The sequence below is a fragment of the Alnus glutinosa genome, chromosome 7 (assembly GCF_958979055.1).
Source record: "Alnus glutinosa chromosome 7, dhAlnGlut1.1, whole genome shotgun sequence".
Classification (NCBI taxonomy): domain Eukaryota; kingdom Viridiplantae; phylum Streptophyta; class Magnoliopsida; order Fagales; family Betulaceae; genus Alnus; species Alnus glutinosa.
In genome coordinates this window covers 8,655,340-8,670,936 of record NC_084892.1, presented here as the reverse complement: position 1 = coordinate 8,670,936, position 15,597 = coordinate 8,655,340, and the positions used below count along the sequence as shown (strand labels likewise).

Below are 15,597 nucleotides of genomic sequence, written 5' to 3'. Positions count from 1 at the left end.
ATCACTTCAATACTGGAGAAAACTCTCAAGGTGAACATAGTGGTGCACTTCCTCAAGGTTCCTCCGGAGAAACTGGAAAACGTACCTATACATTGATGAATAGGTACAAAAACCTCATGACTCCTAATAGTGATGTTCAATATAAATCGGAGTTAGATCGGTATTTGATGGAGGAAATTGAAAAACCGAATGAGAACTTCGATATTTTAAATTGGTGGAAGGTGAATTCAACCAAATTCCCAGTACTATCCCACATAGCATGTATTGTGTTGGCCATTCCCATTACTACAGTTGCTTCAGAGTCGGCATTTAGCACTGGAGGGCGTGTGTTGGATCATTTTCGAAGTTCATTGGCCCCAATAACGGTTGAAGCATTGGTGTGTACACAAAACTGGTTGAGATCAAAACCCATCAATGGTTATGACACAGAGATGGTTGAAGATCCTGAAAGTTATAAGCTCGAGTCAGGTAAGCTTTTAGGCTTTTGGCTTTCTATTATTCACTTCTTAATTTATTTTGCTATTTAAATATTCTAAATTTTTAATTATCGGTTCCAATCTTTGTAGAAATCAATTTGAAGAACATCAATCTTTTGCTTGAGGAGGATTAGTGAAGTGAAGATTCAATCCGATTGGGAGATGCTTGATGCTTTGGAACATTTAATATTTGGGTTTTCCTCATCTTGTAATATTATGTTATTTGCTTTGTCAGTAATTTGTTCATTTATGGGATTGAATTTCTATTCGTAATTAGCAGTTATTTGTAATATTTGTAATATTATGTTTTTGCTTTGTAATCTGTTTTTTTTTTTCAAATTTTTTTGCACTAAGTGATTGAAAACATTGCAAGCAAAAATGCTTTCTTTCTTCTTTTTAAGTTTTTTTTCCCTTACATTTTAATAGATGTTGGGATTTTAATTAGGGTTCAATTGCAACTTGCAATTTGCAAGGGTGACAGGGAGTACAAATAATGAACTATTAATTTCGATTAGTAAATTTTGAACATAGGGATACTTATCAAAAAAAAAAAAAAAATTTGAACACAAGGGTTAATGGGTCAAAACCCGCGGGGATCCCCGCCCCGCAACCCCGCCTCATCTACACCCGCCCCGTGTGGGTGGAGGGGGTTTTCTGCGGGGTGTGGGTTCCCTCTCTGCGGAGCGGGTTCAAAAAATCCCCTTTCCCGCCCCCCGCCCCATGCTCAGCCCTACTTAAAACACTTAGACCAAAAAGGACAAAGGAACAAGGACAAAAGGATGGCAACCGGTAAGCAGGGAAGCTTTTATAACATGTTGAATCCTCAAGAAGTGCGGGCCATAGTCTGCCGACACGTAAGACTTTTTTTTTTTTTTTGGCCATATTTCTCTCCCCTCACACGGTCACACCCTCTCTAGCATTTCTCCTCTATCTATCTCTGCCGGTAGTGTCCGTATGACTCCACATCGACGCATGTCGCATTTCTAATAGAGGAAACCTTGGACATCCCTAGAAATTTATCTTTTTTCTCAAGAAACAAACGGAAAACCCTAGCCCTCGCAAAGGTTCAAACTAATCTTCAATGGCGGTTTCAGAGGAAGAGTGTTCCTCCGCCAAGTCCCGATCGTCTTCGTCCGCGTCTAGCAGCAGCACTCACTACCTCGCAAAGTGCGTCCTCCGAGGAAGCGTCGTCCTCCAGGTCCTCTACGGTCACATCCGCTCCCCAACCTTCCTCGACGTCGTTTTCGGCAAGGTCCTCTTCTTTCTATAAATGTCGTTTCTCATTTTCTGTTGATATCATGTAATTGTTTTTCACTGACGTTTTATAACAAATTGCTTCAATTACACTTTGGTTATTGCTCGGTTAGATTTTAATTTTGACTCATTACTTGAACGCACTCTGTATACTTTTCCGATTGGTACTATTGTAGGAAAAGGTAATTCTTTGCTACACTATACTGTTTTAATGAATGTAATCGAGACCTACTTTGCGTTTATTGCTTCTTATTTTCCTCTAATCTGGTTTGAAGACCGTACCATTTTGTTCTCCGTCACCCCCCTATTTGAATAGTTTTGATAATGTGTAGCCTTACTTTTTTTTAGTCAGTAATTGGCTCAAGGGAAGGGAAAGGGGAGATTCATACTAGTGAACTCCGCTTCATGAGGCGTGGTTGCCAGCCAATTGAACTACCTCTTGGGTATAGCCTTACTTTGTATACGACTTTGTAGATGTAAGATTTTTAAAAAGTGGGGATGGCTTGGATGATTAGAGTGAACCTATCTAGGGTTTATATAGAATAGAAATAAAGCTACACATTAAGCTAGAGATAATTATGGAGAGAATATCTCACCAACGCTAATTAAATCCTGAAGGTTCTCTTGCATCAACCAAATCCCCACTAATTTATATATATGATATACCAGCTATGCATGCAACACTTTGATACATACATTTTCATGCCATCTCAAACATATGATTATTTACAAAATTACCATGTGTTGTTTGCCTTACAGAATTTTGTTATTGCCACAAGTTACAAAATGCAATAACAAAGAATGGGGCAGTGGTAATATCGATAGCCAATGGGAAGATCCACCTTGAAAGCCTCTAGAAAAAAGCAAGATCAATGGAAATATGTATACCTTTTTTTTTTGCGGGAACTGAGTAAACGTGCTACAGCTGAAACAGAGTAAACTTTCTATTGTTGCCGCTAAAATTTATAATTTTTTCTACCATTGAAGCAAATGTTGAGAATTGATTATTCCAACTGAAAAAGTAATAAATAGGCATTGCCTACAATGTAAACACCGATGAAATGAAAAAAAAAAAGAAGAGAGGAGGATCTCACTTCTGTAGCTCTTGGAAATGAAAAGAGATTGACAATTGAAAGAAAGGGAAAACAAGAGGGTCTCACCACTGGAAACCTAGCTCTTAGTTGATGGCTACCACTGAAAGGTTGGCGGCTGAAAGAGTGATTGCTGAAAATTTTACGGTTGAGCATACAATGCATTGGGTGATAGAAAACAACAAGAATGAAAACATTAGTGAAAATAAAAGAGAATCGAATGAAAAGGTTTTCAGCTTAAAGGGCGGTATGGGGTTGCCTGCTAGAAATGTGGAACCTTTGAGAGACTACTCATAGGAATTAACCAACTTACTCTGCTACCATGTAAGACATTTTGAATAAGGATTTTCTTGATATGACTTTGGATGATTATAATGCCATCTGATGTTATTCAGTCCGGTTTCAATTCTGAAATTGTGAAAGGAGGAGGAGGCGAAGATGTGGAAGGTTTTGGCCCGATTTCGGTTATACCTTTGGCAATGGAGATGGACAAGGATTCCAATTTGAATGTGTCTCCTAGATGGGTGTTGGAGAGGGTGAAGGGATATTACAAATTAGTAGGGGTCTCATGTGACCAAGTTGAAGATAAGTTATTGGCAATGTTTGAACAAATTGAAGCCATGAGGACCCAATCTTTGGCTGATTCATGGGCCATGGTCACCACAGTCTCAGGGGTGAAAGGCCAAAGGGAGATTAAGCGGCTGGATTGTTCTATTAACTATGATAAGAAAGGGGAGCAGTCTAATAGAAGGAGAGGAAAGGGAAGGGGCGTGACGTGTGTTAATGAAGCCTAAAATACTCTCTTGGAATGTAAGGGGGTTGAATGAGCTGGATAAAAGATTGCGTATTAAAGGGCTCATTAGAGAGTGGAAGGTTGATTTGGTATGTTTGATGGAGACAAAAATGGAAGTCATCAATAGAGCGGTGGTTCGCAGTTTGTGGGGATGCCAACACGTGGATTGGTGTTATATGGGGGCTAGTGGGGCGTCAGGTGGAATTTTGATTATGTGGGATAGGAGGGTGGTGGAGAAGGTGGAGGAATATGTAGGACGGTATACCTTAGCTCTTTCTTTTCGTAACGCTGAGGATAATTTTTCGTGGGCGTTTGGGGGGGTGTATGGGCCTAATGATGATGGGGAGAGGAGGGTGTTGTGGGATGAGATGGCTGGTCTGATGAGTTGGTGGGATAGGCCGTGGTGTTTTGGGGGAGACTTCAATGTGGTGCGGTTTCCGAGTGAGCGATTGGGAGCAGGGGGTTTTACTACAGCTATGGAAGACTTTTCGGAGTTTATTCATGAGCAGAGCTTGGTTGATGTTCCTATGCATGGAGGGCAATTTACTTGGTCCAATAATCGGGGATGGTCTAAAATTGATAGGTTTTTGCTTTCTCTGGAGTGGGAAGAACATTACCCTGATGTGTCTCAACGACGATTACCTAGACTTTTATCGGACCACTTTCCTTTGCTGTTGGATTGTGGAACACACAGAGAAGAAAAAAGACATTTTAAATTTGAAAACATGTGGCTCAAGTTCGATGGTTTTGTGGAACAAGTGCAACAGTGGTGGGAGTCTTATGATTTCCAAGGCTTGCCAAGTTATGTGTTGGCGAAAAAGTTGAAAGCTTTAAAGCTAGATTTGAAGAAGTGGAATGAAGACGTTTTCGGTGATGTGGGGAAGAAGAAGAAGGAGTCATTGGAAGGTATTAAAGAGTTGGAGGGTTTAGAGGAGTCTCGGGGGCTTTTGGAGGAGGAGCAGGTACGAAAGTCTGACATGATCATGGAAATGGAAAAAACACTCCTGTTTGAGGAGGTTAACTGGAGGCAAAAATCTCGGGCTTTGTGGCTGAAGGAAGGGGATAATAACACGAAATTTTTTCATAGGGTGGCAAATTCGCATTGAAGATACAATCAGGTGGGAGCTCTAAGGATTAATGGGGCTATGTCTACGGATCCGGTGGAGATTAAGGAGCACATTGTCAATTATTATGATACTTTGTACACCGAGCAGTGTTCGTGGAGGCCTAGGGTGGACGGGATTTCTTTCTCTTCCATTGATGCGGATGAGTGCCACTGGTTGGAACGTGTATTTGAGGAGCAGGAGGTATGGGAGGTGGTGCGGGAGATGAACGGGGATAAGGCTCCAGGCCCAGATGGTTTCTCTATGGCTTTCTTTCAGAAATGTTGGGTTGTTCTCAAAAAAGATATTATGGCGGTTTTCTCAGAGTTTCATAATAGCTGCCAGTTCGAGAGGAGTTTGAATGCAACTTTCGTCTCCCTTATCCCTAAGAAGGTAGATGCGGAGGAGATTAAGGATTTTAGGCCTATTAGTTTGGTGGGAGGGGTCTACAAAATGATTTCTAAGGTCCTTGCTAACAGGCTCAAATCGGTGTTGGGGAAATTAATTTCGAGCTCTCAGAATGCATTCATTGGTGGTCGGCAAATCCTGGACTCAGTTCTTATTGCCAATGAATGCCTAGATAGCCAGTTGCGGTCGGGGAGGCGGGGTTATTATGCAAGTTGGATTTGGAGAAAGCTTATGATCACGTGAACTGGGATTTTTTACTCTACATGCTTCAGAGGTGTGGGTTTGGGGAGAGGTGAAGGAAATGGATTAAATTTTGTGTTTCTTCTGTAAAATTTTCTATTTTGGTTAATGGTGTGCCGACAGGTTTTTTTCAGAGCTCAAGGGGGATTAGGCAAGGTGATCCTCTTTCTCCTTTGCTGTTTGTGGTGGTTATGGAAGCGCTAAGTAGGATGATGAATGAGGCTATGCTCCAAGGTTTGTTGTATGGTTTCTCAGTGGGCATCAGGGATAATGAAGCTTTAGTGGTGAATCATTTGTTATTTGCTGATGATACATTAATTTTCTGTGGGGCACAGGCTGAACATGTTCGAAATTTGAGGTGTACCTTCTTATGTTTCGAAGCGGTGTTGGGGTTGAGGATTAATCTTGGCAAATCCGAATTGGTCCCAATTGGTGAGGTGGATGATGTAGAGTCTTTGGCTCATATTCTGGGGTGTAGAATTGGGTCTTTGCCGATGACTTATTTGGGTCTGCCACTGGGGGCGTCGTTTAAATCTCTTTCTATCTGGAATGGGGTTATTGAGAAGGTACAGAGAAGGTTGGCTAGTTGGAAGAAGATCTATCTATCCAAGGGTGGCAGGGTGACGTTAATTCATAGTACACTGTCCAGCATTCCTACTTATTTTTTATCTTTGTTTCCCATTCCTATAAGTGTAGCTAAGAAATTGGAGCGGCTTCAAAGGGAGTTTCTATGGAGTGGTTTGGGGGATGAGACTAAATTTCATTTAGTCAATTGGAATCGGGTTTGTTCTCCAATCAAGGTAGGTGGATTGGGAGTTCGTAATATTATTAAGTTTAATCAAGCCTTGTTGGGGAAGTGGTTATGGAGGTTTTCGCAGGAACGAGATGCTTTGTGGAGATTGGTGATTGAAGTGAAATATGGGAGTGTGAGGGGAGGGTGGAGTTCTTTACCCGCGGCGGGGTCTTATGGTGTGAGTGTTTGGAAGTTTATCCGAAGGGGATGGGATAATTTAGCCAAGTACTTGCATTTTGAGGTGGGTGAGGGGTCTCATATTCGCTTTTGGCATAATTTATGGTGTGGGAACAGGCCGCTCAAGCTTTGCTATCCAGATTTGTACTCTATTGCTCGTTTTCCAGATGCTTGGGTGATGGATAATTTGTCTGTGGTAGGAGGTGTGGCTCATTGGAATGTTCCCTTTACGCGCTATGCTCAGGATTGGGAGGTGGAGATGGTGATATCCTTCTATGAACAATTATACTCTATACGGATTCGGCACGGAGAGGTTGATAGGGTGGTGTGGAATCCTTCTAAGAAGAGGAATTTTGAAGTGAAGACTTTTTATAAAGCTTTAGTTGGTCACGAGGCGGATTATTTCCCTTGGAAGGGCATTTGGCGTGTTCAAGCTCCAAAGCGGGTGGCGTTTTTTGTTTGGACAGCAGCTTTAGGAAAGATCTTAACTCATGATAATTTACGTAGGCGTGGTATGGTGGTGGTAGAGTGGTGTGTTATGTGTAAGAAGCATGGGGAAACCGTTGATCATATCCTTCTTCATTGTGATGTGGCGCGGGTTGTTTGGAGTTACTTTTATAGCTTGTTTGGGGTGGAGTGGGTTATGCCTAGTGTTTTGGATTTAATGAGTGGTTGGGACACCTTGCTGGGTCGTGGTTCTACTATCCGTATATGGAAACAGGTTCCTTTATGCGTTTTGTGGGGTTTGTGGTGTGAGAGAAATTCTAGGTTTTTTGAGGATGTGGAGGTTACAGTTGGGGCTATTTGTAGAAATGTGCTTCAGATGTTATATTTTTGGGTGTCTGCGCATAGCCCGGGTCGTATGTCGTTTGCTGATTTTTTACTTTCATGTTCGTTTATTTCCTCTGACTAGGGGCTCTTTTGTATACTTCCTGTGTACTTGGGTTGCTCCCCTTTGCGCTTTTTTATGAATTATTACTTATCAAAAAAAAAAATCTAGATGTAATTGTGGAAGTAATATCTCGCCAATCCTAATCAAATCATAAAGATTTTATCTCACCAACTAAATCTCCACTAATTTAGATATGGTACACTGGTTATGATTCAATGCATTTCATCTTATGATATATACATTTTCAATAGATATGGCTTTAATCGAGACCAAGTATGAAATGATAGGGTGGAAATCTTAGCAATTTAGATTAATATATCAGTTTTGACCTCTGTGTTTATAGTTTTATTTTTATTTTGCTGTTATTTTCATTCGAGGAGTCCTGAATATTTTATCTTGGTGGTGTCAGCTAATTAATAGATTCCCATACTAATATGGTGAAGTATAAAAAAAAAAAATCAGCTGACTTTTGGAATCTCTCCTGATCTATTTGTCTGAATAAAAATTTTCGTCATTTGTACAATGCATTCACCTTTTAATTTTGCCGTTTATTATTATAAGAGAGCCGGTAATGGAACCCTTATTTTCACCTAGCTTAATCCACCTCTTATTCATGGATGGCATTTTGTTCAGGAGACATCCATAGAGTTGGTAATCATTGGTGAAGATGGAAGTGTACAATCTGTATGTGAGCAGCCTGTATTTGGCACAATTAAAGATATTGCCATCCTACCCTGGAATGAGAAGTTCCACGTACGAAACCCACAGGTCTGTTAGTTAATTCCCCTGCATTCAAAGACATCTGCTTCAGAATTGTTTCTTCCTTGTCCGAAGAGAAGTAAATATATTGTATGAATGCAAGTGTACATGATTGAAAGTATTTCTTTATGTTTGGAATTCCAATTTTTGCCCTTTCTTTTGTAGATGCTGGGTAAAGACCTTGTGGTTGTTATTTCTGATTCGGGGAACCTCTCATTTCTCACATTTTGCAATGAAATGCACAGGTTTTATTTATTCTTGCTTAGTTTGTTCTTTCCTGGTCAAAAGAAAGAAATGACTTCGCTACTTCTTTGTTTAATTTTTTACAGTAGGTTAGTCCTTATTAAACTTGCTTACCTTATATTGGTTTTTGATATAGGTTTCTCCCGCTAACACATGTTCAACTTTCCAATCCTGGAAACTCAAGGCATCAGCCTGGAAGAATGTTGGCTGTTGATTCCAGGTAAGGTGCATTTGTGGTTATTAGACAAATTGGAAATGATACTCTTTTCATGATCAGGCCGATTTTTTGAAGCCAGTGTACGGCATACCCTTTTCTTTTCTTTTTTTTTTTTTTTTGTGGTAAAATTTAAATTTAAATTTTACTTTTTTACTTTCCCCTTTTGCTGGATGTTATTGGAGTCCTAGTGCTGAATTTTCAAAACTCTTAGAGCCCTTACTGTAGAGTAATGCGGTAACAATCCTTGTCACTACTAGCAAATTATTTTTTTGGCATTGGTGTTTTTATTATATGGGAAATCTCTATGAAGCTACGCAAACTCCTATCCATGCATGCTTTTGGATGATAAAAAATTTATGAGTAACTGCCTATGTCAAATACATAAAGGCAGAAGTAGTATTTTCTCTTAAGCAATTTGATGAGAGTACACAAGGAAGATTCAATGAGCTAGGGTGATTGCTGATTAGCAACCCCACAGTATGATATTTCTTTTTTGATAAGTAATCCAATCTCATAAAGAAGTGCAGAGGGCGCAACTCAAGTGTTATGCTTGTCTAAAAGGAAAGGAAAAAAGAAAAGAAAAAAAATGCATCTTATTTTATGTAGGCTTATATTATGGTACGCATACTTAATCTTTTGAAGGCTAATACATCAATTGTATTAAGTAGGATATCTATTGTTTATGGAAATAAAGGCTGAACTTCCATTTCAATATGTGTGTTTGTCTTTTCTTTTCTCATCCCTTGAGTTTCGGAAGAAAAGGAGAAGTATCTGGAATACCTAGGATTTTCCTAAGTTCTAACTTCTATGATTCTCTTTTTACAGTGGCTGTTTCATTGCTGCTAGTGCATATGAAGATCGGTTGGCTCTGTTTTCCGTTTCAATGTATAATGACACTGATATCATTGATAAGGTTAAAAGATATTTTAACTTGCTGACGTATTAGAAAGTGATTTGTTGTTCTGTATGTATGAAAGAAAGCAATATATGGAACTACTCCCTTGTCCCTAAATAATTGTCCCACTTTTAAAAGAGACATTTTCTTTACTTAACATTAAATGTTATCCCACCTTATTATTACCCTAATTTTTTTTATTGAAAAGTGAACAAGTATTTCACATGTGATGACAAGGTGTGTGTGTATATATATATATATATATATATATATAGACTATTTGAAAAGGGACAATAATTTTAGGACACCCCAACCAAGGAAATGTGGACTATATTTTAGGGATGGAGGGAGCATTTTATTTAATTTACTTATTTATTCTCATGACATGGAATTTTACATGGAGTTATTGAGATGTTTTCTTGTCACACAAATTCAGAGAATAATTTACCCTCCTGAAAATGAAGGGGATGCAAGTGTTTCCAGAAGCATCCAGAAAAACAGTATACGGGGTACCATATGGAGCGCATGCTTTATTTCACAAGATTCCTGTCAACCAAGTAAGGGGCATAATCCTGTACTAGCCATTCTTCTAAATAGGTATGGTAATTGAGTATCTGTCATAGGGGAATATAGTCTTTATTTGTCATAGTTATGTGGCTTTAGGATGAAAGTTATTCTCTATTTCTATTCTATCAGTGTTCTGCTAAGGTAATCATAACTACAAACCAAAGTTTGGACTGCAGGCGGGGAGCAGATGGGAATGTACTTCTGTTATTGGGATGGAATATCAGAGAATGTGCTATATCTGTTATCTCTGAGTATACGGAACCTGGACCCTTGGCGCATAATATTGTTGAAGTTCCACACTGTAATGGGTTTGCCTTTATGTTCAGGGTTGGTGATGCTCTCTTAATGGATCTTAGAGATCCGCACAATCCCTGCTGTCAATCTCGAACAAGCTTAAATTTTTTACCTATTGCGGTTGATGAGCATGATTTTGTTGAGGAATCGTGTAGAGTACATGATGTTGATGATGAAGGTTTATTTAATGTTGCTGCATGTGCTTTGCTGGAGTTGAGGAGGGATTATGATCCTATGTGTATAGATGGTGAGAGTGCAAATGTGGGTTCAGCCTGCAAACATGTATGCTCGTGGAGTTGGGAACCAGAACATCATAAAAATCCAAGGATGATTTTTTGTGTGGATAGTGGAGAATTTTTTATGATTGAAATTTCGTTTGATTCTGATGGCCCTAAAGTTAATCTATCAGAATGCCTTTATAAAGGTCTACCATGCAAGGAACTTTTGTGGGTTCAAGGCAGATATCTGATTGCAGTTGTGGAGATGGGGGATGGGATGGTCCTCACACTGGAGAATGGAAGACTGCATTACACAAGTACTATTCAAAACATTGCACCAATATTAGATATGTCAGTTGTGGATTACCATGATGAGAAACATGATCAAATGTTTGCCTGCTGTGGAGTGGCACCAGAGGGATCGTTAAGGATTATTCGCAGTGGTATTAGTGTAGAAAAATTGTTGAAGACTGCTCCTATTTATCAAGGCATAACTGGTACTTGGACAGTTCGAATGAAAGTAATTGATTCTTATCATTCTTTTCTTGTGCTATCATTTGTTGAAGAGACCAGGGTACTATCGGTTGGCTTAAGTTTTACTGATGTGACTGATTCAATTGGTTTCCAGCCTGATGTCTGTACTTTAGCATGTGGCCTTGTAAGTGATGGTTTGCTTGTCCAGATTCACCAAAATGCTGTCAGGCTTTGTTTACCTACCAAGGTTGCTCATTCTGAGGGCATCCCTTTGTCCTATCCAGTTTTCACATCTTGGTTCCCAGACAATATGAGTATTAGTTTGGGGGCAGTTGGACATAATATGGTGGTTGTTTCTACCTCTAATCCATGCATTTTATTTATCCTTGGGATCAGATTTCTATCAGCTTATAATTACGAAATATATGAAATGCAACGTCTGAGTCGGGAAAATGAATTATCATGCATTTCAATACCTCAAAAACATTTTGAGCAAAAACAATCAAGTTCTTCCATCAATCTGATAAATAATAGCCGTGTGGATGCCTATCCAGTTGGACTTGACATTGGTAAAACCTTTGTTATTGGGACACATAGGCCTTCAGTAGAAATCTTGTCCTTTATACCGAATAAAGGCTTACGAGTCCTTGCTTTAGGGATGATTTCATTAACAAATACCATGGGAACTGCTATAAGTGGCTGCATTCCTCAAGATGTAAGGCTTGTATCAGTTGATAGGCTTTATATACTCTCTGGTTTGAGGAATGGAATGCTGCTCCGGTTCGAGTGGCCTGATGCCTCCAAAGTGTCTTCATCAGAAAATACATATGCTGCCTTATCAGGAGTGCCAACTTCTTGTAGCCCACGTCTGTGCGAGGCTAATCTATTGAAGACAGGCGACTTAGCTGTTAATCTTCAGTTGATTGCCATTCGTCGCATTGGCATCACTCCTGTTTTCCTCGTTCCACTGAGTGATTCACTTGATGCAGATTTAATTGCTCTTAGTGACAGACCTTGGTTGTTGCATACTGCAAGGCACAGCCTCTCTTATACATCCATCTCATTTCAACCTTCAACACATGTGACCCCTGTATGTTCTGTGGAATGTCCAAAAGGAGTCTTATTTGTTGCAGAGAACAGTCTACATTTGGTGAGAACTCTTTTCTATGGAATCATATATTTTGTGGGTATTTGGCTTTCAATTTTAAGGCTATTCTTTTTCAGCTTGTGAAAAATTATGCTTTCATTTATACCAAGTATATAGGGAAAATATTAACGAGTTGCCTGTGCATTATAGGATCCGGATCCTCTCCAGTTCATTAGAACTGGAGAGGTTGAAGAGATCTAAGACCAAAAAAAAGCCATGCGGCTTTCTCTCTTTTTTTTTTTTTCTTCTTTCTTTCTTTCTTTTTCTTTTTCTTCTTTGAAAACAACAAATATCTCTCTTTTCCCTGAAACCGGCCAGCCGACAGTCTCTCTATCTCTCCAAAAGCACAACCACACCCAATAATCCACAAATACCCAGAAACAGAAACAAACCCAGAACTAGTAGGAATATTCCTTGCATCTGGAAGCAATTCAAAAGGACTGTTCACATATGCAGCAATTTCAAACTCAAGCATATCTACGAACCTGTCAACACAGCGATGATACCAGAGTTTATCTTCATGACAAACTCTACAAATAGGATAATATTTGTCATAGATTTATCTTCATGACAAACTCTTTCAATATCCGGCCACCACCCATGAGATCTGTAGCTCCAGAAAAAACTCAAGGTAATGATGACCGGCCATTTGGAACACCGGCGCAAAAGCAGCAGTAGCAACAACCCCGGTGATGAAGTTGATGTACTCAGAGACACACTCTTGGATCTTGCGCATTATTGGGTGTGGCTGTGATTTTGGAGAGATAGAGAAACGGCCGGCCGGCCAGTTTTAGGGAAGAGATAGATATTTCTTTGTTTTCAAAGAAGAAGAAGAAGGAAAAAAAAAAAAAAAAAAAGCGAAGCCACATGGCTTATTTTTGGGCTTAGATCTCTTTAAAGAGATCTAAGTTGTCAACCGGCTCCTCTCCAATTCTAATGAACTGGAGAGGATCCGGATCCTGCATTATATATCATGTTAACTGTGACTTTCATAGCAATTTACTTGATTAGAATTTCTACTCCTATTTTATTTGTAAAACTTTTGAATTGTTATATTCTCTCGCTTTTAAAATGCATTTATTGAGGTTTCTCTTTTCGACTGTGGATATGTGGATAATGTGTGTGGAAAGCATCTTAAACTATAAAATTTATGATGGTTGAATTTTGAATCTTTCTGGTTGGAGATATTGGAAAAAGAACCAGTAGTAGTTTTATTTATGCATTCCAAGAGGATGTATTTTATTTTTGGGTTTCGTAGGACAAAGCTGGGTTTTTGTGCTAATAAGTGAAGTGGATATATACCCCAAGCGGTTGGCTCAAGTGGTAAGGGCCTTGGTCTTTGTGGTAGTCCCTTGAGGTCTAAGGTTCGAATTCCCTTAGATGCTAACAATTTTTTGGGGCCAGCCTTCCGGCGAAATCCGGATCCTACATTATATATCATGTTAACTTTGACTTTCATAACAATTTACACGTTTAGAATTTCTACTCCTATTTTATTTGTAAAACTTTTGAATTGTTATATTCTGTCACTTTTAAAATGCAATTATTGAGGTTTCTCTTTTCGACTGTGGATATGTGGATAATGTGTGTGGATAGCGTCTTAAAGTATAAAAATTTATGATGGTTGAATTTTGAATCTTTTTGGTTGGAGATATTGGAAATAGGAACCGATTATAGTTTTATTTATGCATTCCAAGAGGATGTTTTTTATTGTTGGGTTTTGTAGGACAGAATTGGGTTTTTGTGCTAATAAGTGAAGTGGATATATACCCTAAGGGATTGGCTCAAGTGGTAAAGGCATTGGTCTTTGTGGTAGTCACATGAGGTCTAAGGTTCGAATTCCCTTGGGTGCAAACAATTCTTTGGGGCTAGCCCACGAGCGAAGCCGGAGTATTACTCGATCCATGTGGAGGGGACGCTTTATACGGGTCTGAGGTTTACCTGACAGGGGTGGGTACACGAAGTGGCCTTGCCTCATAAAAAAAAAGAAAAGTGAAGTGGATATATATTAATTTATCATTACTAGCTGCCTCAATAGGTTACATATCTCTGACTCTATTTTGAAAGAAGAGAAGAAAAAAAAAAGACAATGGGGTTTATATATGATTTCATGGGATTACTTGACAACTGAATAAGCGGGTTGCGTTGGTCGAATTAATGCAAGCTAAAGGAAGCCTTTTTAATATTATTGAAATAAGAACTCTACCTAGATAAGTTATGGGGTATCAAATCTCCCCATTTGAATTTTGTTCTCTCTCTCTCTCTCTCTCTCTCTCTCTCTCTCTCTCTCTCTCTCTCTCTCTCTCTCTGTGGAATACAGCCTTGAAATGACGACTTTAAGTGCTTAGAGTGCTGAATCAGAGTAATTTTGACTTGTTCTTATCTTTTACTGGCTCGATTCTCTTTTATGCATCTTTTTTGGCTAGGTTTGGTCAAGATCTATCTCCTCTGAGAATATTGGGCTCTCAAGCATTTCATGAAATGGTAGTATCTGATTTATAGTGGTAAAAAAAATTTGTTTTGACTTTGTTCAGGTGCTTTGTTTTATATTCTGGAACCTAAAGCATTCTAAAAGTTGTTGATAATCAGCTGATGGTCCCATTCCATTTCATCTAAACAAAAAGTTGCAGTCGATTGTGTATGAAGAAAATTTATTTTACTGATGATCTGATGGATATGATGTTATTTATGACTTTTTGTTTCTTCTCTTTTTCTTTCCTTCTTTCCCTCTTAAATTATGTGTTGGTGGATGTTCCTTTCTCAAAGTTGGATATATTGGTAATAGTCAGTGTGGCATATGCTAGTATTTATGATCTTGATCATGTGATTCTCTAGGCGGAGATGGTGCATAGTAAGAGGCTGAATGTGCAGAAATTTCATCTTGGAGGCACTCCACGGAAGGTCTTATATCATAGTGAAAGCAGGCTATTACTTGTAATGAGAACTGAATTGAGCAATGATATGTATTCATCCGACATATGTTGTGTGGATCCCCTTAGTGGGTCGGTCCTATCATCTTTTAAACTTGAACTTGGAGAAACAGCAAAATCCATGGACTTGGTGAGGGTTGGAAGTGAACAGGTCCTGGTGGTTGGGACTAGTCTGTCTTCCGGTCCAGCCATAATGCCTAGTGGTGAAGCTGAGAGGTGTTCATCTGTCCCATACCTTTGTTGTCCTAGCTTTGTCATACTTTTAGTTTGAGGTTTCTGTTTTGTTTAATATTGAACTGCTAAAATTTTCCCCTTTGCAATAACGTGCCATAGCTTAACATTTGATGCTTGATTGGTAAATTTCCTGGTGGGCATCTTGCCAATATGAATAAGCTGTTTGGAAATGATAATTCTTTTTAGGGGAAACTACATTTACTCCCCTTTAACTACCATCATTTTTGCAATGTCCCCCTAATCTACCATTGGGGTTGTAATGTCCCCATTCTGCTACCCAAAATGACAGAAATACCCTCCATAAGATAAAAATTCAGAAAAATGGCAAGTCATTTTTTTATCTTATCAATGGTATTTTTGTATTTTTGAGTTGCAGGAGGATGGGGGGAACA

General features: G+C 39.1%; 1 protein-coding gene across 1 annotated transcript in view; it reads left to right on the top strand.

The window, feature by feature from the left end:
* Positions 1–1,392: 1,392 nt before the first annotated feature.
* LOC133872546 (uncharacterized) overlaps positions 1,393–15,597 on the top strand; it is a 29,445-nt gene continuing 15,240 nt past the window's right edge. The window contains exons 1-8 of the mRNA XM_062310100.1: positions 1,393–1,728; positions 7,861–7,995; positions 8,152–8,231; positions 8,366–8,449; positions 9,272–9,359; positions 9,778–9,938; positions 10,085–12,044; positions 14,877–15,187. Coding sequence (XP_062166084.1) covers positions 1,558–1,728; positions 7,861–7,995; positions 8,152–8,231; positions 8,366–8,449; positions 9,272–9,359; positions 9,778–9,938; positions 10,085–12,044; positions 14,877–15,187 — 2,990 coding nt within the window. The 5' untranslated portion in view covers positions 1,393–1,557. The remainder of the gene's footprint in view (positions 1,729–7,860; positions 7,996–8,151; positions 8,232–8,365; positions 8,450–9,271; positions 9,360–9,777; positions 9,939–10,084; positions 12,045–14,876; positions 15,188–15,597) is intronic.